This window comes from Podarcis vaucheri, assembly GCF_965113315.1.
Source record: "Podarcis vaucheri genome assembly, chromosome: 3".
In the NCBI taxonomy this organism is placed as follows: domain Eukaryota; kingdom Metazoa; phylum Chordata; class Lepidosauria; order Squamata; family Lacertidae; genus Podarcis; species Podarcis vaucheri.
Window position 1 is genome coordinate 45,434,013 of NC_138761.1, and position 26,409 is coordinate 45,460,421.

Sequence of the window (26,409 nt, forward strand, 5' to 3'; positions counted from 1 at the left end):
TCCCCGTCGCCAGCCCCGCAAACTCGGGGGACAGCGGCAGGGGCGCGGCGCGCCTTTGCCGCTGTCCCCCGACTTGTCTAGAAGGCTGGCGGGGGGAGAAGCCTGCTCCTCCCCGCTGCCAGCCCCGCAAACTCAGGGGACAGCGGCAGGGGCGCAGCGCGCCTTTGCCGCTGTCCCCCGACTTGTCTAGAAGGCTGGCGGGGGGGAGCCTGGTTTTGCGGGAGGCGGGGGAATCCCCCCGCCTCCCAGGAAAGCCAGGAGAAGCTGTGCAGCCCTTTTAAAAGGCGCGTGGCTTCTGCCGGTTTTGCGGGAGGTGGGGGAATCCCCCCACCTCCCAGGAAAGCCAGGAGAAGCCGCAATCTCTTTAAAGGGTTTGCACGGCTTCTGCGGGCTTTTGGGAGAGGTGAGGGAATCCCCCCACCTCCCAGTAAAGCCAGGAAAGCCCTGTGCAGCCCCTCCGCCAAGGAGAGGCTGCACGGGGCTAAAGGGGAAGCCAAAACAGCGAGCGGGATCCATCCCGCTCGCTGCCTTGGCTTCCTCCATAGCTGCGCGCAACCCCTCTGCCAAGGAGAGGCTGCACGGGGCTATGGATTCTTTAGCCCCACGCAGCCAGGTGAAGCCAAAACAGCGAGCGGGATCCATCCCGCTCGCTGCCTTGGCTTGATCCATAGCTGCACGCAACCCCTCCGGCAGGGAGAGGTTGTGTGCAGCCTGTACGCTGCTCTTTGGGGCTGCGGGGGGTAAAAAGATTTTTTTTCTTGAATTCCCCCCCTAAAAACTGGGTGCGCCCTATGGTCTAGTGCGCCCTATGGTGCGAAAAATACGGTACATACTTGAACTATTCAGGTGATGCAACTCTTATAATAATCTATGAGAAATTTATGTTCCCACTGAAGCTACTGGTCCTCCCCTGGGATAAACATGTTAGTATATGGGCTTCCTAGGCCTCTGAACTTTAGACCACAAATTGTTACTTGAGAGACTTTTTTAAAAAATCACACAATGTTTTGGATTGTTCCAAAACATTGCATTTCTCTTCTTGGAAATTTTAATATATAGCCAGCTTTTCGTATATTATTATTAATTTAAGGCTGCAATCCTATGCAGTTATTGGAAGTAAGGCACATTTAGCTCATTAAGATTTACTTCTTAATAAACATGCGGAGAGGATCAGACTGCACTAATTATTCCCAGTGATAATACAACTATATTAAATACAAGTTCAAGTTGTAAGTGGCTGCTTAACCATAATTACTAGCAAACTACATTATTTGAAGGGTATTGTAAATAATATAATTATTTTGCATACCTCCCTTTGTAAATGGGTATGGTGGCACACAGAACTCCATTTGTAAATGGTAATAGGTGGCAATTATCTTTAAAATCTTTATAGGAGAGATCATGTTGTGTTGTAAGCCACTCAAAGATTTCTTTGGAATATGGAGTGAATATGTGTCCACCTTCAAAATGGGGGTACGGTTTGAACTGGGTAATTATTTTCTGAATAATATTATTTTTATTATTTATTACCCACCCTTCACCCTAAGGTCCTAGGGTATGTTACAACATGAAAACACAACTACTTTCATTCTGATCTCTCAATCTTCTTCAGGGATTATACCACATTGAGGGATTATACCACATCGAGTTGTGTTTTGTACCTCATTGACTGCCTCCCTTAAAAATGGGTGTGAAAGTGGTGGTATTTAAATTGAAATATTTATTTAGGATGCAATCCTGGAAGTGAGTTCAACTAAACTTAATGGGGCTTTCTTCTGAGTAGATATGCATAGGATTGCAGTTTGGTTATTTCTTTTCCAATATTTGTCAATCACAACAGCTTTCAAAGTAATACACAATAATAACAAACCCAGATTTATAGGTGGATTACAGTGATAGGTCCAGAATACTAAGTGTTGCTAATAACATCAAACAAATTGTTCCTTGAATGTACACAAAAATTCATTTTATCTCAATGCTATATGCATTCTACATTTTCTTTCCTTTGAAAACAGCTGCAGCCTGAGGTACATGTTTGAACTTGAAATGTAGAATTGTGTGCTGATTGTGCATTAAAAAAGGCCACTGTGACATTTCAGTATTCAAGTTACCATGTCACAAATGGGAAACCTGTAGCCCTCTATGTGCTGTACCAACTCCCAACAGCCCCAGCCAGCATGGCCAATGGTCAGGGATGATGGGAGCTGTAATTTAGCAGTATCTGGAGGAATACTAGCTTCCCACCCAAGTTAAACCAAAGGTTCATTTCCCCCAGCTAACAATATTTGGGTGTAAAATATAGCTATGGAATAACCAAATCCACAGCAAGGCAATACCTTACAACCAACCAAAATTTTCACAAACAGCAAGCAAGCTTCCGAGTTCTTCAGAACTCTTTGACACCGACAGCAGTTGCTCTGCAAAATGGGAAACCAATTTTTATTTTTAAAGAACGATAAACATCGGAAGAGAAATATGCACTTCACTTGTTTGCGAATGCACGTGCATTCTCCGCATGTGAAAAGGGGCAGGCTTGAGAGCGCCCTGTTGAAGCGCCAACTTTCAAACACTTCAGTGGGGATTTGTCATAGATGGGTGGGTGGGTGGAGAAATACAAGGTGCTTCTTGTTGCAAGCTGCAATCTGAAAACTTTTGCTATAGGGAAGAAAGGCACAGCCGATAATAATAATAATAATAATAATAATAATAATAATAATAATAATGTGACGCCTTTCATTGTTGGCCTGGACACAACAGCAGCACCATGATGATGGCAATCTCTGGGCCATAGCTGTCAGTTTCCCTTTTTTAAGGGAAATTCCCTTATTCCGAATAGGATTCCTCGCAAGAAAAGGGAAAGTTGACAGCTATGCTCTGGGCGCTGTGCCTGGGAAAGGGGCACACCGCTCAAAATTTGGCCGGACGGGATTCTGGCTCCGGCCTTGCTCTGGTTTCTTCCTCCCTCGGTGGGGGCGCTTTCAGAGCCACCCTCGCCGCCTTCCTGCTCCTCCCGGCAGCGGCCTTTTCTGAGGCGCCTCTTCCTCCCCGCTTTCCCCTCATCCTCGCTTGCTCCCGCCCACCCTCCTTTCCCTCAGCTTTCCCGCGTCTGGCGGCCTGTCTGGTTCCTGCCTCCCCTTTATCCCGCCCCGTCTCTTTTTCACCTCAGCCTTCCCTCCCCGCCCCCACCCTCGCCTGTCGGTTGGTCAGCCCCGCCGGCTCCTTCCTGCGTGCCTCTCCCTCCCTCCCATTCATCCTCTTCACCTCCGCCTCCCTCCCTCCGCTCTGTCTGGCTCCCCCCGCCTTTTCCCTCCCTGCTCTGTCTGGCAGCCCCCCGCTCCGCACATCGGCGCTTCTCGCGAGAGCTGGGGGATGCCGATGTTGCCGCTGCTGCTGCCGCCGCCGCCTTGGAGGGGAAGACACTCGGGGGGGAGCCAGTGACGTCGGGAGTTTTCCTGAAAGTCAATAACGAGCCTGGCGGAGGCGGCCGAAACAACGGCGGCGGCGGCTGTAGCGGCAGCCGGACCGAAGGCTGGGCCCCAGGCGGCTCCGGGCACCCTGAGCCGGGAGCGGGAGCCGCCGCCCTGACGTCCACGGATGCTGCGGCCGAGCTGCCCAGGCGGGCGCCGCCGTGAATAGCGGGCGGGGAGGAGAAGCCGCTGTCTTATGTAGCCGCCGCCCCTCCTGCGTCTCCCTCGCCGGCCGGGGCCTGGACCCTTCCCCACAGCGCTGAGGGGAAACGAAGGGCCGAGCCCGGCGGTGCCGTGGGGGGGGCGAGGGAGGAGGGAGCGCGGGGGCCCCCCTGCCTGGAACCGCCTCCGCCTTCCCGCCACTTCCACACCAGCGGCCGAGCATCCGCCGCCCTCGCCTCCGCCTCAGGTAAACGAGCGTGGAGCTGCTGGGATGGCGGGCGGGCGGGCGGGAGAGGATGGGCGGCGGGGGATGCTGGCTGGCTGGGCGCTGGCTGCTCTCGGGGCACGTGAGGTGAGGTGAGGGCGGGAGGAGCGGCGGAGGGTGGGGATGCCTCCTCGGCTGCGGCTTGGCGCACAGGCGGCGGCGGCTCCCCCAATTTCTGGTGTGTCCCCGCCCCCCCTCTCCGCTTCCCACCCTGAAGGGGGGACGACACATCTAGGGCCTAGTAGTGATGATCCCCGTCAGTATCCTTGTGCTGACAGAGGGAGGAGGAGGCGGCGGCGGCGGCAGCAGTTTCCCAGCTCCTCCTTCGCCAGCCATCACTCACAGCATAGAAAATATAACAAGTCCCCTAGACTACTAGTGCGTGTGTTTCTGTGTGTGTGTGTTTGGCGGGGCCTGACAGGCTCCTGTAGAGACACAAGAGGTTATATAACATTAAAGACGCGCGGGGGGGGGGGAGGAAAGGGAGAGAGATGTGTGCTTGGCCACGAGGCACAACATACAGCGGCGCGCGCGCGCACGCACGGGCGCAGTTATTTATATGGAATGTGGCTTCCTTTTCATCTGAAGGGGATGCTCGGGGAGGAGGAGGGCGCAGAGCGTTCCTTGCGCACCTGGTCTCTCCTGATAATATTCAGCCCCCACATCCAGCTACTCCTCCTCCCCCCGACGCACACACCTTCGCGGTCACTGTGACTCCTCACACGTCCACATATTTCCCTCCCCCACCCTCTGTTTGTCGTGGATCAGAGGTAAATGTATATAGCGAATGGCCTTAGTTTAATGAGTAAAAAACGTTTCCTGGTCTCTTTAGAACGTGTCTGTGTGATAAGAATAGAAATAGGAGAGGATGGTCTGTTCTGTTCGTAGTAGTGTATTGCTCTGGTGCTGCTGCTGGTGCTGCTGGCAGCTGTGGCTGCAAGTAAACAAACCAACCTCTTTCTGCGCATCAATCTTGCTGGAACAGCCATTATGATGGCTGCTTTGTACATAGAGGAGTTGATGTACAGTACATGATTACTCGACAGACACTGCTTCTTACCCACCTCCTACTTGTACAGACCATGATCTGAGGAGATTGAATAGAGTGACACATGTTACAGTTTGAAAAAAGGCCTGTTAGTAAATAGGATCATCCTTAGAAGTTAATCAGTTATTTGTAAACAAAACTTAAAACACTACTTTAAAAAGCACAATGTGGCACAATAAATTTAGATATAAGGGCACTTAAAATTTCTTTTTCATGGTATTCAAGCAATTTGGCATGTTTTCATTGAAGTTTTATTATAATTTCTTATAAAGGTATATGTGATGGTCTGTCATAATGCTGGCAGATGGGAATAAATGAAATAGTTTAATGTGTTTTTTATTGTCTGTGTCTTAATTCAAAGAAGTTCTTTTAGACTGGACTTTAAACTGTGAAGTAGATTACTGTACTGAAGGTTGGGTAATCTAGTATTATCAAAATTTGGCAAATCTAACATGTATTATTAGTACACACTGGATCGTTTTTAACACAGTAAATCTGAAGATTGAATTTAATTTAATTTTAGTAGCTGATAGATTATTTGCAATCATGCTTCAGAGAGCTTAGAGATAGCTGTTTTTGGGGTACATCTGAGAAACTCTAATATTGGGGTTGGGTATCTTGCCAACCTTGCTAGGACATACAGACATTAAAATGCTGTGAAATTTAAAGGAAGCTCTAATACACTGTGTAATTTTATTTTTATTTTTTCAAATGTATTCTGTTTTGCCTGTTTTGTAGAAAGTATATTCTTACTTGAACAATGCAATTCAAGAGTAGTTACAAGACAAATAAAATGTACAGTACTTAAAAACTATTTTGTTTTGACATCATTAAGAGTGTTCATTAAGCAGATTTTGTTTGTGGTTCTGTTTGTTTTCCTGTGAAGAGTTTTAAATTGACCCCAATATCTTTAATTGGATTGGACTGCTAATTATAATGTATGTATGCCTTGATTGGATGAGGCAAACATGGATGTCCAGATGAATGGTTCAGAAGAAGAGTATAGTACACACAATTATATCCACTGTCAGAAGTTCTGTATATGTATATTTAGCTAACAAACTCACAGAAGATGTCATTTTCTATCTAGAGATTTCAGCTTTCTCTTTTCCTATGACAAGGGAAATGTTTTAATGTTTGTTTCTTTTATTATATTTTAACTTTTAAAAACTAAATTGCAAAGTAAGTGTACTGTGTTTATCGCTATTTGTTATCAAAAATTTCAAAAATAGCTGACAGTGAAACAGATAGGCAGTATGGTCTTCTGCATGTTTCCTTGGAAGGAAGTGTCACTGAGTACAGTGGGATTTACTCCTAAGAAAATATGCATGGAAACAAAACCTATTGCTTTGGTTTATCTGATTTAAATGTAAGCAATGACATTTAAAAGTACTAGCTGTTCTTTTTTTTAAACTAGCAACTCATTCTAGTTATGTTCGTTTAGAAGTAATTTCCACTGAGTTCAAAGAAGGTCCCTCCCCCAGTGGATAGCTCTGTCAGTAGAGTAAGAGACTTAATTTAAGGGTTGTGGGTTCAAGCCCCACAGTGGGTGAAAGATTCCTACATTGCAGGGGGATGGACTAGATGGCCCTCATGGTTCCTTCCACCTTTACAGTTCTATGATTCTATGTACATATATTTGCAGCTTTAGCATATGATATATTGTTGTCTAAATTGAAAATATTGCCTGTATGCAAATAATGACATACATTTTTCAAAGCTTTCTTGACAAATGGGAACTTAAATTGTGTGCAGAATTATACTTGGAATACTTCATTAAGTTGTTTCATCTATAACATAATTAACTGACAGATTATTCCTTATGCTTTGAGCACCTCTGTAAAGATGGGAACAGCAAGATATAATATTAAAAATCAAATACATTGAGTATTAAAACATTAATACACTTGAGCAACAAGTTGAGCATTTAGGCTAAAATCCTAAATTTATTTGCCTTGAGAGTTCATGTCCTATTGATGTTAAGTGGGATTTACTTCGAAGTAAATGGGATTAGAACTGGTTGGTAAGGGTGTAGGTTTAAAATACATACTACAGGAGCAAGTTCCTTAGGCCATAACTTTATGCACACTTACCAAGAAGGAAACCCAATTGAACACAGTGGGACTTGGTTCTGGGTAAACATGGATAGGATTATTCTATATGAAACAAAAAAGTTTTTTTTAGTATGTTTGTGAGTTCATAATCTTGATAGATCTTTAACAGGAAATTAGGAAGTAATCATTAGAATATGTTTAGCTTCCTGTTATGGCAACACATGGTTTTATTGTGTCTATTTTGCAGAAAGTGTAAGGTTTTTTACTGATTTGGGGTTTTTTTTTGCCATGCATGAAAACCTAAATCTGTTGGATTTTCTAAGTCTTTGACATGTTCTAAAACAGATATATTTCATCATCATTGGGATCACACAAAAACTAACCAGGAGTTATAGTCTATGCATATTTGCTTGGAAGAAACACCTACTCAGTTGAAGATTTACTCAACATTATTGTTATTTACAGTTAACAGTGTTGAGACAGTATTGCTGTGAATTTGAAACTTGGCGACTGCATGAAGAATAATTTTTTGAACATTTGACACTTTAAAAAAATGGTTTATTGAAGTAAATAGATGCAAATAGGTGACTTTACTTGCATTAACATTATTCTCTTTATGAGAAATGGTGGGGGGACCATATGTTCATGAAGATCATATAAATGCTATAGAAATTAGACATGTTACTCCTGAAGAACCCTTATAGGAGTAACACATTTAGTCACATGAATACAGCTTGGATAATGACATTCTAATGGTTTGAGCTGTGTTTAGAAATCCAGTAGAAATGTCATTCTTGGAAGTCTAATAGAGAGTTCAGAAATCTATCTTCAGGACTAGAGCAGAGTCCCCACTATGGGGCTTTTGAAGCTGAATGTTGATGCTCAGTTACTGCCTCAGTACAGGAGCTTGTTAAGAGACATCCTGTAGAATTGCTATTGTGCTTTTTACTCACATGTATAAAGTTACTTGTGTGCCATGATCTTGAAAGAAATTGATGCTTTAGGAAAAGATCTACCTTAGCTGACATTAATAATATATGTGTTTTATTCTTTCCACTGACTTGACTAGATACTGTTTCAGGCCTTCAGTGAATAAATACAAAAAGCTTTATCTTAAAGTTAACAGCCATGAAATAAATGCTGTATTATCAAAATTTTGAGAGATAACTGAATTCTCATAATAATTAATTCCTCAAAAGTTGAGTTAGCACAAGAGAAAGAAAGCATATTTATCTCTCATGTAATAGAGAAGCTCATGTTTGCAATCTTGGACATGACTATACTATTTAAATATAAACAATTAAACATTGAAATATATAGAAAGAGATGGTGGTGCATAACTGTATCCACCTGTATCCTAAGGTGCTTCTCCATTGATGGAATACTTTTTCATTCACAAAAAGCAAGTTAGGTTCCAAACTGGTATCTTCCTATCTACAGCTTAAGTAAGACTATTTTATGCCAGAAGCAGCAGTTTGTCTTATATGTAATTCTCTGAGAAGTCTCTGAGGTACTTCTTGAACTCAAAGGTTCTTGTGGATTTCATAGTGTTCTTTTCTTGATCTCTCTAACATTTTGAGACTAAATTGCTTTATATTTTGGCCAGACTGTCAATACTTTGTCAGATTTAGGCAGATTTGGGGAAGTACAGGTGGTTAAAACAAAAATAAATTGCGAAGAGCTCCAAAAGGACCTATCCAAACTGAGTGTCTGGGCTGTAAAATGGCATATGCCACTCAGTGTAAACAAGAGTAAAGTGATGCTTGTCAGGGCAAAAGCATCTTAATTTCACATATATGTTCGTGGGGTCTAAACTGGTGGAAGACCTGGAACAAGACATTGGGGTTGTAGTGGATAGCTCAGTGAAGTTGTTGATCAAGTGTGTGGCATTTGTGAGAAAGGGATCATTAGGAAAGGAAGTGAAATAAAACTTCCAATATCATACAAATCTATGGTGTGATCATATTTGAAATACTGTATACAGTTCTGGTTTTCTCAGTTCAAAAAGGATAGTATAGAGGTGGAAAGGAGCAACCAAAATTATCAAAGGGCTCCCCTATGAGGAATGTTTGCAGCCTTTGGGAATTTTTAGTTTAGAGAAAAAGTGAGTAAGAAGTGACGTGATAGAAGTTTACAAAATTCTGCATGGCATGGAGAAAGTGGATAGAGGAAAGTTTTTCTCACTCATGACACTCATTAGCTTCCAGTGAAGCTGAATGTTGGAAGATTCAGGACCGATAAAAGAAAGTACTTCTTTACACAGTGCATAGTTAAACTATGGAACTTGCTCCCACAGGAGGCAGTGGTGGCTACCAACTTGGATGGCTTTAAAAGGGGGATAAGTCTGTCAAAGACTCCTAGCCACTATTGCCATCTTCCACCTTCACTGTCAGAGGCAGTATTTCTCAATCCCAGTTGCTGGGAATCACAGATGGGCAGATCCTGCTTGTAGGCTTCCTATAGGCAGTGTTTGAAATTAGCCAGGTGCCTGGTGCATTTTGCACCTGGATGTCGGCCACTTGTGACCAAGTGAAGATGCCTTGGTGCCAGGATGGCACCTGACGTCTCTATCATCAGGAAGTACATGCCTGGGGATCATTGGTTCTTGACTGTTTTCACACACTAATGCGACATCCTGTAGAATTCTATCAGTTAGATTTTATCTGCACAATCAGAATGAATTTTAGGAACCAAAAAGTTGTATTGAAAAAGCTGTATTTCAAGCTGTCTGGCTCAAAGATGGCAACTAGGCGTTCCATTTTGGCAACTGTAACCCTGGTTTAAGGGGTCACTTGGTGCCTAGCTTATATATCTGAGTTTCTGACACCGCTGATAAGCATAGGTTGATCATTGTGAGAACAGGATGCTGGACTAAATGGACCACTGACATGATCCATCATGGAGCTATATGGTGTGGATTTTGCCAAGGCTTATTTTGGAGTGCAGGAACATATATATTTTAGTTCTCTCTTAAGTTTAGTAATTGATCTGGTTTTCAAACTTTCATGTGAATATGGAACCGGGAATTACTGGCCAATTTCTTTTGGATACTAAAATATGTGATTCTTAGCGCTTTATTAGGGCGGAGTGGGGAACATGAAGATCTCTGGATGTTAAGACACCAAGACTCCAACTCCCATCATTCCCAGTTATCCTGGCCAAAGGTCAGGGATTATGAGAGTTTTAGTCCAGCAACATCTGGAGGGCCACAGCTGCCCCACTTCTGCATTAGCAGCTCACGGTATCAGAATTTTCAGAGTATATGTTCTTAAAAGTACTGTACAGTAACATATTTTGATGAACAGGGAATACCTTCTGAACAGGTTTAGAATTGCTAACTGTAGTGCTATCATTTTTATAGGAATTCTGTGAGCAACTGAAATGAAGGATTTCTATGCATTTTCACCAAACCATCCATTGCTGCTGCTGTCCACTGTGATATAAGGGGCACAGCTCATTTCATATTCTTCTACTGAAGAGAGATGAGAGAGAAAGGGGATACCTGGATTCATTTTTCTAATGTTGCAGATATCTGTTCAGTTGTGCACATGGGATGGAGGAATACCAAACTTGCATTATCCCTGCTAGGTGTAATTCATCCCCCAAAGCAGTTTTTATAATATATTGCAGTTTCATATGTTATTTTCACTAATATATGGATTTTTATGCACACATTGCCAGGATGTATGTATTTTTGTACACATTGCTGTAGAAATGCATTACAAAATTCAGATAAATGTGAATTTCATAGGATGGCTGTGTTTCAGTGTTCATTTGTTCAGTATGTGGTAGCTTTAAATACAAACTTAATTGCATTTTTCCTCCATCCCTAGGTTGGGGGGCACTATACTTCAGTAGTTCTGATCCTACCTTTAATAGCTATTTCCAGAATGCTGTTATTCATGGCCATTGTTCAGTGTCATGATAATTGTATTGTTATCCAGGTTGTTTTAGCACTTGCCTGAAATTGCTGAGAGCCGTCATCTGGAGTTTTGTAATGAGGTGTTGCCAATATGTTGATGACACCCAGCTCTATTGGAGGAGGTTGAAGTACTAGGCATATTACTTGGAGGTGGTGAAGGTCAGCCTTTGGGACAATAAATTGAAGCTGAATCCTGAAAAGGCAGGTGTTCTGTGTTCCAAGTGCTCAAGTTTGGGAGGTGGGAAGATGGCCCATTCTGGATGGGGTTGCCATCACCTGGAAGGAGCAGGTCTGCAGCCTGGGTGATTCTCCTGGATCCAGCACTATCACTCAGGTAGCCTCGGTGGCTAGGAGTGTCTATTTCCAGCTCTGGTTAGTTTGCTGGCTATGGTGTCTCTTGGACAGAGATAATGTTGTCACTGTTTTATGGTATCCACCTCTTTTTTTGAAGTTGTTTTGCTGTATTTGGAATGGTTTTACTTTTTTATAATAGTAGCAGTTTTTCTGTTTTTATCATTGTATATTTTCTTCTTATAACCTGTCCTGGGACTTTATGGCAAAGGGCGGGCAAGAACTCTTATAAATAAATAAACATAATGAAGCAGATTTGTGATCTGTATATATTTTAGTGTTAGAAACTCAGATATATAAACTAGGTATCAAATGGCTCCTTAAACTAAGATTACAGTCACCAAAACAGAATTTCTAGCTGCCATTTTGGGGCAAGATGGCTGTAAAGTCACTTTTTACAGGGACAATCCTACCTCTTTTTCTTAATGGTGACATGGGCCATTCCTAACATAGAGATATTCTTCACAACTTTGAGCAGGGCAGTGGGGTGGGGTAAGTGAAGATAAGCAGCAACCATTAACTCTGCTTTTCACGGCTCCTGCTTAGGATACACAGAAAAAACATTTTAGTTCCTGAAATTCATTCTGATTGTGCAGATAAAATCTAACTGATAGAATTCTAAAGGATGTCACATTAGTGTGTGAAAATAGTCCAGATCCAATGATCCCCAAATGGTGGAGATGTCAGGCACCATTCTGGTGCCCAGGCACCTTCACTTGGTTGCAAGTGGTCAATAGTCAGGTGTAAAATGCACCTGGTGCCAGGCTAATTTCGAACACTGATATATTTTTATAAGAATAAGCAATTGCTTTTGTTTTTAAATGATGTCTTTAGATATCAGAGTGTGAACCTTCTTAGAAGGGGCATTCCCTTTGGTGTGGGAAAGAAAGGGTAAGGGCTCTTCCAAAATGGCATTTCACCCTCCACAGTTTTGTAAATGTTTGTATTTAAAAGAATTCCCTAAAAAAAGTTTGTTACTTGATTAATTAGGGACATCCATTCAACCAGCTTTCTCCAACATGGTGCTGCTGTCTAGACATTGTTTAACTTGAACTTTATCAGCCCCAGCCAGCATGGCCAATTGTATAGGCTGATGGGACTTGTAATCCAACAAATTCTGGAGGGCAGCAGGTTGGAGAAGGCTATTTTGAATCATTCAAAAGGGGTTTAACAGATTGATCTAAATGATTGGCCAGCTAGAGTTCACAGCTCTGACTTTTACAAATGGTTTGGTTTTTCTGAGTCAGCAAGGATCAACATCTAGCAAAACAACTTTTTTGGATATTGACAAGAATCTTTAGCAGTGAGCTTGTTCCTGAAATCAGTGACATAGCTAAAGCACTGTTTTTGTTTTCCCAGGCATATTTGCCTGGTAGTATCATTGCTATCCTCTAGGTGCCAGGTAAAGGCTATTCTGTTCATCTATGCTTTTAACACTCTGATCCCCCCCATGCTGTTTTCGGATGATATTTATGTAATTGATCTGAATTGTTGTAAGTCAGTTTTAGGGGGAAGGTGGCCTATAAAGTTCCTAAATAGTAACCATTTGAAAAAGAGCTGTTTGAGCGGATTGGGTGTCAAGCAACAGTACACATCAAGTTAATTTTTTCCCTTTATACTTACAGGTTGATTTAGGAAACAGAAAAGTCAGAAGAGACTTAAACTCAAAGCGATACTGCAAAACAATATTTCTCTGAATTGAAGGCTCATTGTGGAGCTATCATGAGCGATGTTACAATTGTGAAAGAAGGTTGGGTTCAGAAAAGGGGTAAGTTTTGAATTAAATAATATACTATCCTGTAAGAATTGTTCATGGATAGTGGCTGTATTTCCTCCCCTTCATTTAGTAGTTGTTGGTCTGTGGTGTGGGGAGGCAGCGATGTGTGCACCTTAACCAGGCTTCAAGCTACAGCTGCTGCAAAGCATCTGTGTTGCAGCTGCTAGGGGCTTGCAAGATAATTGGGAATTGAAGGTGAGGCCCAGCCTCCATCAGGTGGCGGGCAAGGAGCTGGTTTGGAAACCAGCATGGCTGTATTTAAACAGCAGTTGGTGGTAAAAAGGGAGATAGGGCAAAGAAGAGCAACTAAGAAGAGAGGACAGTGTAGAGGAGATGGCTGGGAAGATAGAAAGAGGAGGAAAGGGGAACAAGTGGGACAAAATCCTTAGGAGACAACCAAAGGACAACATGAATCAGGGTTTTTAACGGGGAACCTGAGGTGTGATTCAAAAGGAAGTGGGGAGAGGCTGGAGGTTGTGGGGGAGGGGGAGGACAGAAGGCCATACCAGGTTCCCACTAGTGGTTTAACTTCTCCCTTGGTAAATGCAGCAGTAGATCAACTGCTCTGAGCGAGTGAGGAGAGGGCAGTTCCCCATAATCATCCATGTGGACTAGGAGCTGTCCAGTACACATGGGCAGTTTATGAATGCAAACCCTGCTCCCTTAGCCCAGCAAAATAAACATGTACAGTGGTACCTCGGGTTAAGAACTTAATTCGTTCTGGAGGTCTATTCTTAACCTGAAACTGTTCTTAACCTGAGGTACCACTTTAGCTAATGGGTCCTTCTGCTGCTGCTGCGCCGCCCCACGCGCTTTCTATTCTCATCCTGAAGCAAAGTTCTTAACCTGAGGTACTATTTCTGGGTTAGCGGAGTCTGAAACCTGAAGCATCTGTAACATGGGGTACCACTGTAACTGCAACAGCAGCCCATATGATCTAGAACAGTGTTTCCTAGGACTTCCTGATCTCTGTAAATTATATACTAAGGGGATTGATGGATAATAGCTGTTCTGAAATGCTCTCCCATCCGACCCATTCACAGTAGTATATTTATTCTTTTAATAACAGGTGTTAATGGATAATGTGAAGGAAAGGGTTTTACTGCCCTGAACTGCCTGTATCTTATATGCGAGTGCATATTTTTCCTGGTGTATATGCTTTTGTATAGTATGGTAATGTATGTTTCACTAGTTTGTCTTGTTGAGTCCTAACTTCATGTCTATAACAATAACGTGCTACTCAGGGAAGCAATAGGGAGACCCTGGAAAACCTTTGGAGGCAGTTTGAAAAGGGGCAGCCTAACAAAGACGTAGGCTGGATCTAGACACATCAAAGAAGCGATTCAGTTAAGTGTGTTGTAAACTTCTTACAGGGAAATCCTGTTGGCAAAAGACGCGACTCCACAGTGCCATCTGGTGTCAGTGTTATAACGCATATAAAGTGCTTTATCTTTACGAATGTAGCTGAGTCCAGAATCTCTTACCTGGTGGCAGCAAGTATCACAAACAGTGGAAGGGTGGGTGCAATCAGAGGGATACATTCTGTTGTGTCCAGATCTCTCTTCCTAAAACAGCATGAGGCCCAGGTGGTTGGGACAGGCCCATTACAAGTAGCAGCACTTTAATCTGAAGGCAGTTTTAACATATTGCTTTGATCACACACACATGAATTACTAAGAAATTTCACCGAGTTCAGAGGTACTTACTGCAAACTAAGAGTTCATTGATTGCAGCCTTTATCTTTCTCATTTCTAAATATATATGAATCTTAAGAAACTGTTTTGGATCACTGTGTGACATTGCTTTAGCAACATAGTGTTCCATAGCTCTTATCCAAATACTATCAAAGAACATTGTGCTCAGACCAATGTTCTAACAGTAAAATGGTTTAAGTAGCTCAGTGAGTTTAAATTGTTTTTAGTAAGTGTTGAAAAAGTTAAAATCCATTATATTGAATCTAGAAGTTGAACAATTTATGGGTAAGATCCCCTTGCTGTGCACCCCTCAGGCCACTGGTTCTGGAGTGTCTCCCAACATTCTGGAACAAATTTGGAATGGGGGGCTGCAGAAGGAGAGAAGTAGAAGAAAGAAAACCCATTTCCACAAGCAGATGTTCATTGCACAAGCAGGATGCAACAATTGGATATTACCCAGTTTAATAAAAACTCTACACAGGAAGGCATCATATGCATATTCATACATATTGATATAAAATGGTGAGTTCTGTGCATTTTGTTTCAACATACTTTCTTTGTTTTCTGTTTTATATGTTGCTTGCCACTACTTTAAAAATTTGTTTGAGGGTAGGGTAGTGTTACAACTTCAAACTGGACAGTGGTCCACATTCTGGAAAGCATGTATGTATTCCCGCTTTCATGTGCGCACAGAGACAAAGGCTCAATTACATAGCAAGGCACAGGTATGTTCTTTCATGTAGACAGGCAAATGCATTCTTTTTCTTAGTAAAAGTTCTAAACATCAGAAGCTCTAGACTGGCTTTGTAGTTAGGCACTGCTCTCTGTTTGGGTGGGAAGGGATCCAGTTATGTCATGATCAGGAAATGTTGGTTTTTGCTATTTGGGGCTCCTTCTGTGGAACTTGCTAATTCATGATTTCTGCTTACTTGGGAGTAAAGTAAGCACCACTGAATTCAATGCATAGGATGATGCTGAAAACAAATTGGGTTTGGGAGGTGGGTTGCAATTGTGGCTAAACCTGATTTGAAGGGTGTCTGAGGGCTATTTTTGTGCTACATTTTGCTGTGCAGGTTTTTAGAGATTTCTGCCCCCACCCCCGTCTTTCATCAGGAGCTGAAAGGTACTACTTCCTGATTGGTCAGTTGGGATTCTTACAGGAAATTAAAGGAAACAACAACACATGCTTTGTATACAAAATATAGCATTTCAGAAAGAAGCCTTAATCTTCCTTCCTGCAATGTTCCTGTGTTAATTGGGACTTCCTAGTAATGGTTGTTGTTGTTAACCAGGGCTGCTGCATCAAACAGCTGTGCAAGCCTTTGAGAGGCAGAGATGTGAGAGGGCATCAGAGGAGAGAGGGAAGGAAAGATGAACAGAGGCCAGTGTTGCCCACGGCACCCCTGACCATCATTCAAGGCACCCCAGGGTGCCACGGCACACAGGTTGAAAACCACTGGTATATTTACACTGAGGTAGTCAAGATGCCTGGTGACAGTTTCTGATGTCTTAAGAGACACTGTTGCTGATATCAGCCTCTAAATGGCTTTTTTTCTTAGGCAGTGGTTTCAAATCCCCCCTCCCCTGACCACTTGAAACTTGCTAAGGAGAATGTTGGACTACTTAATTATTTTTCTTCCTGCTGTAGCTGCTGTATGATTTCTAATTGTATTTTATTGCTTCATTTGTTCCTTATACAATTTAAGAAATAAAAGAACTAATAAAAATCAATATGAATATTTAATATGATGGATGTGCTGCCTGAGATATTTAAATGCAGATCCACAGACCATAGTTTGGGAAGCCTGTATTTCTGATTGCTTAGACACTTTAACTAAGCTTGTGTTACCTTACTTTGGTAAAACCTTTACATAGGGCATCCTCTCAGACTAACTCAGCCACCAGCTCCCTTTTCATCTTCACCAGACATACGTTAATAACACCCTACATCAATACACCCAAGCCTCAGCTTCCTCCCCAGCTTTTCCTCACATCTTCTTCATCAAACTCCTTTCTTTCCCAACTCCTCAACTCACAAAAATCTCAACTGACTACTAGAACCTCCAGCCAGCAGAGCCTTTTGTCACCCAGACCAATCATAATGAATTTATCTGATCTAGGCTCTGCCCAATAAATGCTCAAAGCAATCCTCTTTCCCTTTCCTCTCATAACCTGTCACCACGAGGCTACTGCTTAACAGGAGTAAAACAACAGGATCAGTACAAGGCCTTGAACTTGGTGACAGTCAGAGGTCCCAGAATCTTGCCTTTGATGATTCTTTTTAATAAATGACATTTTTAATAAGTGAGATTAAACAGCATTCCAATATTTTGTCAGCCTCCAAATGCTGTAAGAAACAACTCACTTTTGGGTGGCAGGCTGGAAAAAATAATATCCTTGGGTGCCTGCATTAGGCACCTGCGATTTCTGCAGCCCTGAACTTACTTAAATTGGTATTGTGAATTACTTAATTCTAACCATACAATCATCTGCATATCTGCTCATAAGTAAATTTCACTGTAATTACTGGGGCTTATACCTTGTAAGCATGTATAGGATTGACCTCATCAATCTTGTGGTCTTTAAATTTCGGGGTCAAGAGTAAATAATTTCAGAATACAATAATAAAATATTATCAGGACATCTCCCATTCAATTACATCTCCTATTATGTATACAAATCTTAATTAACTGGTGTGTTATCTTTTTGGAATAGGAAAACAGGAAGTTTAAAGGTGTATGCTAGTTTTTACTTTTACAGAGATCTAAAAAAAACATTGTGTGTCTTAACAAAGAACACCCTCCAACAACAACAACAACAACAACAACAATAATAATAATAAAATAATTTATTATTTGTACCCCGCCCATCTGGCTGGGTTTCCCCAGCCACTCTGGGCGGCTTCCAACAAAGATTAAAAATGCATTAAAATGTCACATTAAAAACTTCCCGAAACAGGGCTGCCTTCAGATGTCTTCTAAATGTCAGGTAGTTGTTTATCTCTTTGACATCTGATGGTAGGGTGTTCCACAGGGTGGGCGCCATTACCGAGAAGGCCCTCTGCCTGGTTCCCTGTAGTTTTACTTCTCGCAGTGAGGGAACCGCCAGAAGGCCCTCAGCGCTGGCCCTCAGTGTCTGGGCAGAATGATGGGGGTGGAGACGCTCCTTCAGGTATACTGGGCCGAGGCCATTTAGGGCTTTCAAGGTCAGCACCAACACATTGAATTGTGCTCGGAAACGTACTGGGAGCCAATGTAGGTCTTTCAGGACCAGTGTTATATGGTCTCAGCGGCTGCTCCTAGTCACCAGTCTAGCTGCCGCATTCTGGATTAGTTGTAGTAATGCTATATTTTTATAGTATATAATTAAATTAAGAAGGTCTGTAACAGCAGTTATTTATTTTCGCTGCTTTGTGATGTAATTTATGGAAGAGAACAATGGAAAATAAAAGAAAAATAGATTTAAAAACAAAGTTGATTGTGCCCTTAGTGTGCAAATTATACCAGTGTGCTTTCTGTTTCGAAAGAAAAGTGACAAGCTCTGATTGTTTGAAAAGGATTTAATTTGAGTAGCCTTAGGAAGTTTTTGAGTCCTCTCGGTATACTAGAAAAACCAGTCCTTTCCTCTCTCCTCTCTCCATATTTATATTTGGAAGTATAGCTGTCTACTACGTCTTTATATGGGACGCAGGTGGTGCTGTGGTCTAAACCACTGAGCCTAGGGCTTGCCAATCGGAAGGTTGGTGGTTCGAATCCCTGCGGCGGAGTGAGCTCCCGTTGTTCAGTCCCAGCTCCTGCCCACCTAGCAGTTCAAAAGCACATCAAAATGCAAGTAGATAAATAGGTACCCCTCTGGCGGGAAGGTAAAATGGTTTTCCGTGCGCTGCTCTGGTTCACCAGAAGCGGCTTAGTAATGCTGGCCACATGACCCGGAAGCTCTCTGAGGACAAACGATGGCTCCCTTGGCCTATAGAGCAAGATGAGCACGCAACCCCAGAGTCATCCGCGACTGGACTTAACGGTCAGGGGTACCTTTACCTTTACCTTTTATGTCTTTATATAGATCAGTAAGATTCTGCAGCTTAACAATATTGCTAATACATTATAATAATCAAAACAAAAATGAAGGAAGAATATTCACAGAAACGACATTCTGCCACATGATGAGGGGACATGGTTTAAGAGGAAAATGTAGTCATTCCCAGTTTGGCTTCTATACCTGTACATATCACCTAAAATTAATCTACAGCTTTGTTAATATGAAGGTAGTTTCCTTTATTCCATGCCATCCTTTTGTTAGGTGGGAAGGTTTTGTATGGGTTTAAATTGATATATTTGTATGTATTGTTGTATTAGTTTGTTGTTAGTTGCTTCATGAAGTGATACATTAAATACATACATAAAAACATGTACATAAAAACATATAATCTCTGTGTTCCAACCCATCCCAGAGGTAGATCCAGAAAAGCTCTTTTTTTGCTATTTTAATTGAATGTTCTTAGACCTTGCTTAGTTTTTGAAAGCCTGAAAACTTAAAAGTTTGCAGTCTTGACTTGGAGGGAGGGGTTAGTGTTGTAAGGTTTGGGTCTGATGGTGTGTATCCTTTGACACTGCCATCACCCAATAAGTCTATGATACTTTAAGCTTGCAAGTGTTCTTCTGACACATCTTAAAGGATCAGAAGAAAAACTCTTCTAATCTTACTATTTCTTTTCCCTAGTAACTTTTTTTTAGCTTTATGTGGGGTACAATGTCAGAAACTGCTTAGTCAGGCCCCATGTGGTTAGCCATGATGACGCAACTTCCTAGTGAAGAACTCTTTGAACTTACTCCACTCAAGGTGAACGTTCCTTATGAGCAGAAAGAAGTATAAAAGATTTCCTGTTTGAGTAGAAATTTCCTTGATCTATAAGATCTGCCCAAGCTACGGTGTATCTTAGTACAGTGGTACCTCAGGTTAAGTACTTAATTCGTTCTGGAGGTCCGTTGTTAACCTGAAACTGTTCTTAACCTGAAGCACCTCTTTAGCTAATGAGGCCTCCTGCTGCCTGCCGTGCCGCCGGAGCACGATTTCTGTTCTTATCCTGAAGCAAAGTTCTTAACCTGAAGCACTATTTCTGGGTTAGCGGAGTCTGTAACCTGAAGCGTATGCAACCTTAAGCGTATGTAACCCGAGGTACCACTGTATTCCAGATGTTTCTTTGAGTCCTGCTGCCTAACCTTCTTGCTTCGCAATGTCCAGCCCTGAGACAGTGCTCTTAAAAGTGTATAGCAGTGCTTTTCAAGTGATAGCATTCTTGCCAACTGACATGCGATGTTCTATCAGTTGAAGAATTTTCCCTTCTATCCCTCTCACAATTAACAGACCACCCCATTTGTAAGCTTTAATGCTTTACTGACTCCAAAGGTTAGATTAATGCACTATTCCATGCAGCAGCAAGAAGAACACAGGTAGAAATACTGGGTTTACAAAATACAGAGAAATATTTCTGAGCATGTGGTCTGGGCTTGAACCCAGATGTGTTGCCTGGACAGCTTCATATGGTGGAAGAGAATGAAGAAAGAAGCTTCACTTCCTCCTTCATCAGAGTTGAGGGGGCATGACCTAACTGAGCCTAGGGATTCAATTCTGTGGTCTTAATCCCTTCATGCATTAATTAACCATAAGCTTTCAACTTATATTTGACTGCAATTTCCCACAGTTTGTTGGACCCCCTTTTAGAACTTGGCTCAGTGGTCTCACATATTTTTTAAGAAGAAAAACTGTTCTAGTCACTAAGAAAGGCAACATTTGTTAATATAGTATAAAAAGTCTCTGATGTGGAAATGCCTAAAATTTAAAGATGCAGGGTATGTTTTACTGATAATAGTCCCATTGAAAGCACTGGTTTTTCACTCTATAAGATGCACCAGACCATATGACGCACCTAGTTTTTGGAAGGTGAAAACAAGAAAAATAAATAAATTCTGAATTCCAGAAGCCAGGACAGCCAGCGGGACCCCTGAGCCTTCATCCCTTGCGCAGGAGAGGCTGCGCACAGCTAAGCCGGGCAAGAACTGCACACACGCTCCACACACGGCTCTTTAAAGGGAGCGCTGGGCAGAGCCTCCCGCCTTCATTCGCTCCATAAGACGCACACACATTTCCTCTTACTTTTTAGGAGGGAAAAGGTGCGTCTTATAGAGCGAAAAATACGGTAGTTAACATGATAAAGTTGAGTTCATTAATTTTTATGAATACTACCCAGAGTTTGCATTTGTTTTCTATTACTGTTTATATGTATTATTTTAAAAAACCATTCATGTTAGATTCTGTGTGATGATATTGAGTAAATTTTTCTTAATGACTTGTTACAAGGTCACTTTTCTGCAATAAGAACTATTGATTCACAGCTATTTCCCCCCCATAATCCATGCAGTCGTGCAACTGTTGTTAGAATATTGACTAAAGGAGTTTCTCCCACATAATGCTAGAACACTTGCAGTAGATTCAGAACAGACAGAGAAAAGTATTTCTTCATGCAAAGCATAACTAATTTATGAAATTCGCTACAATATGTGGTGAGGGCCCCTAGCTTAAATTGTTTTAAGAGGAGATGAGATAAATCCATGGAGGATGAGTATGTGAATAGCAATTAGTTATGATGGACATTGAGAGGCAATAAGCTGCTAAGTATCAGTTGCTGGAGATGGGTTAACAGTGGAGGGCCCTTGCCTTTATACTCCACATGGCTTGTAGGTTTCCCAGAAGCATCTGTTTGGTCACGTATGGAAACAGGTTTTTGGAATACATGGACTTTTGCTTTGATACAGCGGGAGCTCTTACATTCTTAAGTGAGATAAAATTGAGGAAAAGAACAATGCTTCTGATTCACTTTGAAAATACAATTTCATGATTTATGAATGCGGTATCCTAAATTTATAAGTAATAATAATAATATTCTTGGCTTCTGAAGTGACTAGAGATTTTTAATTGATTTATTGGATTCAGTTCAATGACTTTTAACCAATTAATTGTTTGAAGCTGCAGTCCTGCCCCCAGTTACCTGGGACTGAGCCTCACTGAGTTCCATTGGACTTACTCTTGAGTGTATATAATTATAATACAGTGGTACCTCGGGTTACATACGCTTCAGGTTACATACGCTTCAGGTTACATACACTTCAGGTTACACACTCCGCTAACCCAGAAATAGTGCTTCAGGTTAAGAACTTTGCTTCAGGATAAAAACAGAAATTGGGCTCCGGCAGTGTGGCAGCAGCAGGAGGCCCCATTAGCTAAAGTGGTGCTTCAGGTTAAGAACAGTTTCAGGTTAAGTACGGACCTCTGGAACGAATTAAGTACTTAACCCGAGGTACCACTGTAAAAAGCTGAAGTCCTAAACACACTTAAGAGGGGCGTGATCTCCATTGAACATAGTCAGAACTATTTCCAAGTAAACATACTTTTACACATAGATGTGTGTTGTAAATCATCTAATGCCTACAGAGTTTCACTGCCGTCAAATTTTTGGGGTGGTAGTGGCCTGGGAGAGGACATTCTCTGTGGCAACCCCGAGTCCATGGGTGGGGAACTCAGTCCAATGATTGGGCTAGATCCTTATAAATAGATAGATAGATGGTCTAGTAGCACCTTAGAGACCAACTACGTTTCTCTGGGTATAAGCTTTTGTGTGCATGCACACTTCTTCAGATACCAGTGATCCTTATGTCCCTCTTAAGCACCCTGCCTTTTGTTGAACTTGGACAGGTGGGCAGGACCATCCACTTGTCAGCCATCTGACATTATAATGGGGTGAGGTGATTGATACTGTCAAAAGTTCAAAGCCAGTCGCTGTAACTACTGCTGATAATCAGTTAGAGCAACCACCTTTGAAGATGTTCTTTCAGTGCTGGAGTTTGCCTTCAGAGAGACTTCTTTTAATGGACAATCAGCTGATCATCCATTAGAGCAGCCATTTTCAACCTTGGGTCCCCAGATGTTCTTAAACTACAACTCCCATCATCCCTGATCACTGGCCATACTGGCTAGGAATGATGAGAGTTGTAGTCCAGTAACATCTAGGGACCCAAGGTTGAGAAAGGCTGTGTTAGAGGGAGACCCTTTGAAGCATATGCAGAGGGGAAAATGCTACTTAAACTGGAGCATTTTATAGTCTTTGCAGGCAAAGCCGTTTGTATTCAAAGCACTGGAGGAGGGATTTAAATACAAACTACTGCCCTGGAAATATTTTTTTTAAACTGTTTTTAAAATGAATACTTTTTCTTTCCAGGGAAACAGTTTACATTCAAAGAATTTCCATCACTACACCACACTGACTCATTTGCTTTAACTGATTTTAATACTGTGTTTTAAAATTGTTGTAACCTACCATTGGGTCTCATGGTGGGCAAAAAATCAAAGAAAGAAAGAAAGAAAGTATTTTTACCACTCAGTAAAAAGCTATAGGGATATGTTGACCCAATCTCCACTCTCTTATTGGCAGTTACTTCACATAAAATATATCCATATATTAAAAGCAATTTTTAAACAATAAATATTGCTTGTTATTTTTTCTAACTATTAAATTATGAAATACAGTGGTACCTCGCAAGACGAATGCCTCGCAAGATGAAAAATGCGCAAGACGAAAGAGTTTTCCGTTTTTTGAGTCGTTCCGCAAGATGAATTTCCCTATGGGCTTGCTTCGCAAGACGAAACGTCTTGCGAGTTCTTGCGAGTTTGTTTCCTTTTTCTTAAAGCCGCTAAGCCGTTAATAGCCGCTAAGCCGCTAATAGCCGCTAAGCCGCTAATAGGGTTGCTTCGCAAGACGAAAAAACCGCAAGACGAAGAGACTCGCGGAACGGATTAATTTCGTCTTGCGAGGCACCACTGTATATAAGATTAATTTGCTTAGGATGTCTGCTATGGAGTCACAAATTTTCAGAATTTAGAATGATGTGCAGTAGATATTTAATTTTTTTTAAATAAAGCAATTTCATATGTATCATAGTGAGTCTGGCTTTGTCATTTGTTGTTGTTGTTTAGTCGTTTAGTTGTGTCCGACTCTTCATGACCCCATGGACCAGAGCACGCCAGGCACTCCTGTCTTCCACTGCCACATGTAACAGTCTCCTCTGAATTAGTAGCAGAGGATGAGGATCTCAGGAGTTACCAGGCAAATGGAGAAAATCATGGGCTTTTCAGCCTTGTAAGAGAATTCCAGATCTCATCTATTCATTTATCTCAGTGACCACATGTTCAGCATTCAGCATTTGACTCATGACTGCCAGTAAGCTCCATTTCACCTCTCACTTATCTGTAGCCCCCAGCTTATGTTTTAAGGAGAGCTGACTGGCTCAAGGTACATTCATAGAATGAGGTAGGATACATGGAGAAAGTGAAGGAAGACGTGCACCCGCAGAGAGTTCTGTAGGTAGCAAAACAGAAAAATGGGTAAGAACGTAAAAAGAGTTCTGCTGTATTTGTGAAGTCAGACAAACAGGGCATGACTGCAGTAGCCTGCTCTTGCCTTTGTTGCTCCACAACTTATATTCAAAGACATGTTGCTTCTAAAATTGCTCAACAAGATGAGGGTATACACCTGTTGTCATGTGTAGAGAAAGACTGTACAGTTCTTTCAAAGAGCAGATGAGGCACTAAACCTGTTTCCACATTACAACTGAAGAGTTGCAGGTGGGAAACCACCTGAATGAGGTTTTCTCCGTGCAAAATAATTCACATAAAAACATGCATTAGCAAAAAGGGTTGTTATGATGTGCACCTTTTGAGATAGCCTTCTTCTTCTTCTACATTATTTACATTTGTACAGTTAAGAGCTCCTGGTAAGATGTATGCTGTTACAAACAAAAATGAAATATTTTTAAACTGTGTAACCAAAATGTTGTGTTTTTTTTATTTTGAGGAAGTGTAAATATAATGTTTAAGAAATTGATAAGCAAAAGAACATCTGCTTTTTAAATGCTGCTAAATGATAATGCTTAAAAGGTTAAATAAAAACTAGAAAAGCTTTGAATTTTGAAGTATTTACAACAGCTAGTAATATCACTTACTGAAGACATTTTTGTCAAAGTTGAAGAAGTTAGAGCTAATTAATTTCTTGGGAGACATATGATGAAATAGTAGGTGTGATAACATATTTGAGTAACATATGGTCGTTATGAGGCACCTTTCTAATGCCTGAGCAGCAAATTAAAAATAGAATTTTCATTTTTTCAGTATGACTTATAAAAGGTCTTTGGTATACAGTATTGTATTTAACTAGGTTTAGTTTCATTGTAAGTTAACTTTACTACTTCATATTTGTAGTGGAATTATGAAATCATACTTGGAATATACTACTTCTTGTGGTCTGTCAACTGTCTATATAATGCTCAGTGCTGAACCTAGATAGGTCTTTTGGATTTTGCATAGAGATTTCAAAGAGAAGACTTCCTCTCAAAAGCCCTGAAAAACCTGGACCATTTACCTTATACCCTCCCTGTATCTGCCGACTTGGGCACTGAATTCTTCAAGGGAGACCTTTCTTGTGAAACGGCCAACAATTGAAGCCTGTTGTGTGGTAACATAGGATAGGGTGTTCTTTGCGTGGGAACTTTGTGGAATTCCCTCCCATTGAAAGTATGGCTATTTCCCTCTTTCCTGACTTTCTGGTGTCAGTTGAGGATAAATATATTTACTCAGGCTTTTGGGGGGGGGACAGAATTTAAGTTCTGTTACTTGTATTTTACAACCACTGAAGAACTTTTTAATGGTTCTTTTTGTGATTTTAAAATATACTGTTTTAGTTCTATTAGATTGATTATATTTTGTATACTACACTGAGATTATGTGGAATGAAGGGCAGTCTAAAAGCACTATTATTATTATTATTATTATTATTATTATTATTATTATTATTATTACTAGCTAAGTTTGCTGGATGTGGTAGAGCAAGGCCTAGAGGATTTTGAGTACTAGGGTTTGGCAATATCTGTTTTTCAACATTGTGCTATAGCATCAGATAAGCATCGTGATATACTGAAGTATCGCAATGTCCGAAATAAGGATGGATCTATGTAGAGGCATTGACTGGCTTCATGCTTCATGGTTTTTCCCCTATTGTGATTTTTGCATCACACACACACACACACACACACACAAAATGATCCACAATATATTGCCAGGTCAAAAATTAGAAACTGATATCATGATACGGGTTTTAAACTGGCTTTGGATGATATATCGCCCAGCCCTATTGACTACTTTCCTAATCTTGTGTTCTTCTTGTTCCTCACTGTCCCATTCGTTATTGTGGCTCTATTCCTCGAACTGATCACAGCCTCTAGGCTTTAGGATGAAGTAAGCCTCAATATATCCACCTACTTACTTGCCCTTACCCGTTCTACATTCCTATCAAAGAATTTGTCCAGCTTCTAATGCCTGACCAGGGGTCAGCAAACCTTTTCAGCAGGGGGCAGGTCCATTGTCCCTCAGACCTTGTGGGGGGGGCTGACTATATTTTTTTGGGGGGGAATGAACAATTTTCTTCCACCCGCAAAGAGGCCTGAAGATGCTCCACTTTACCTGTCCCAGTTGTTGTCCCAATAGTCGCTGTTGGGTTTTTCCAGCCAGCCAGGTGCCATGGCGGAGTAGGAGGCTGCGTTGGCTAGCGAAGATAGAAGCAGCAT

General features: G+C 41.6%; 1 protein-coding gene across 6 annotated transcripts in view; it reads left to right on the top strand.

Annotated features, from left to right (window-relative positions):
* Positions 1 to 3,328: 3,328 nt before the first annotated feature.
* Positions 3,329 to 26,409, top strand: part of AKT3 (AKT serine/threonine kinase 3) — a 115,616-nt gene continuing 92,535 nt past the window's right edge. For 2 of the 6 annotated variants that reach the window (XR_014217442.1, XM_082215063.1), the window contains exons 1-2: positions 3,332 to 3,876; positions 12,895 to 13,037. Coding sequence is in view for 4 of the 6 variants with exons in the window: in XM_082215063.1 (XP_082071189.1) it covers positions 12,992 to 13,037 (46 nt within the window). In the remaining 2 variants the exon portion in view is untranslated. Of the gene's footprint in view, positions 3,877 to 12,894; positions 13,038 to 26,409 lie in introns of all 6 variants that reach the window. The other 4 variants (XR_014217443.1, XM_082215064.1, XM_082215061.1 and 1 more) reach the window with 3 other exon arrangements.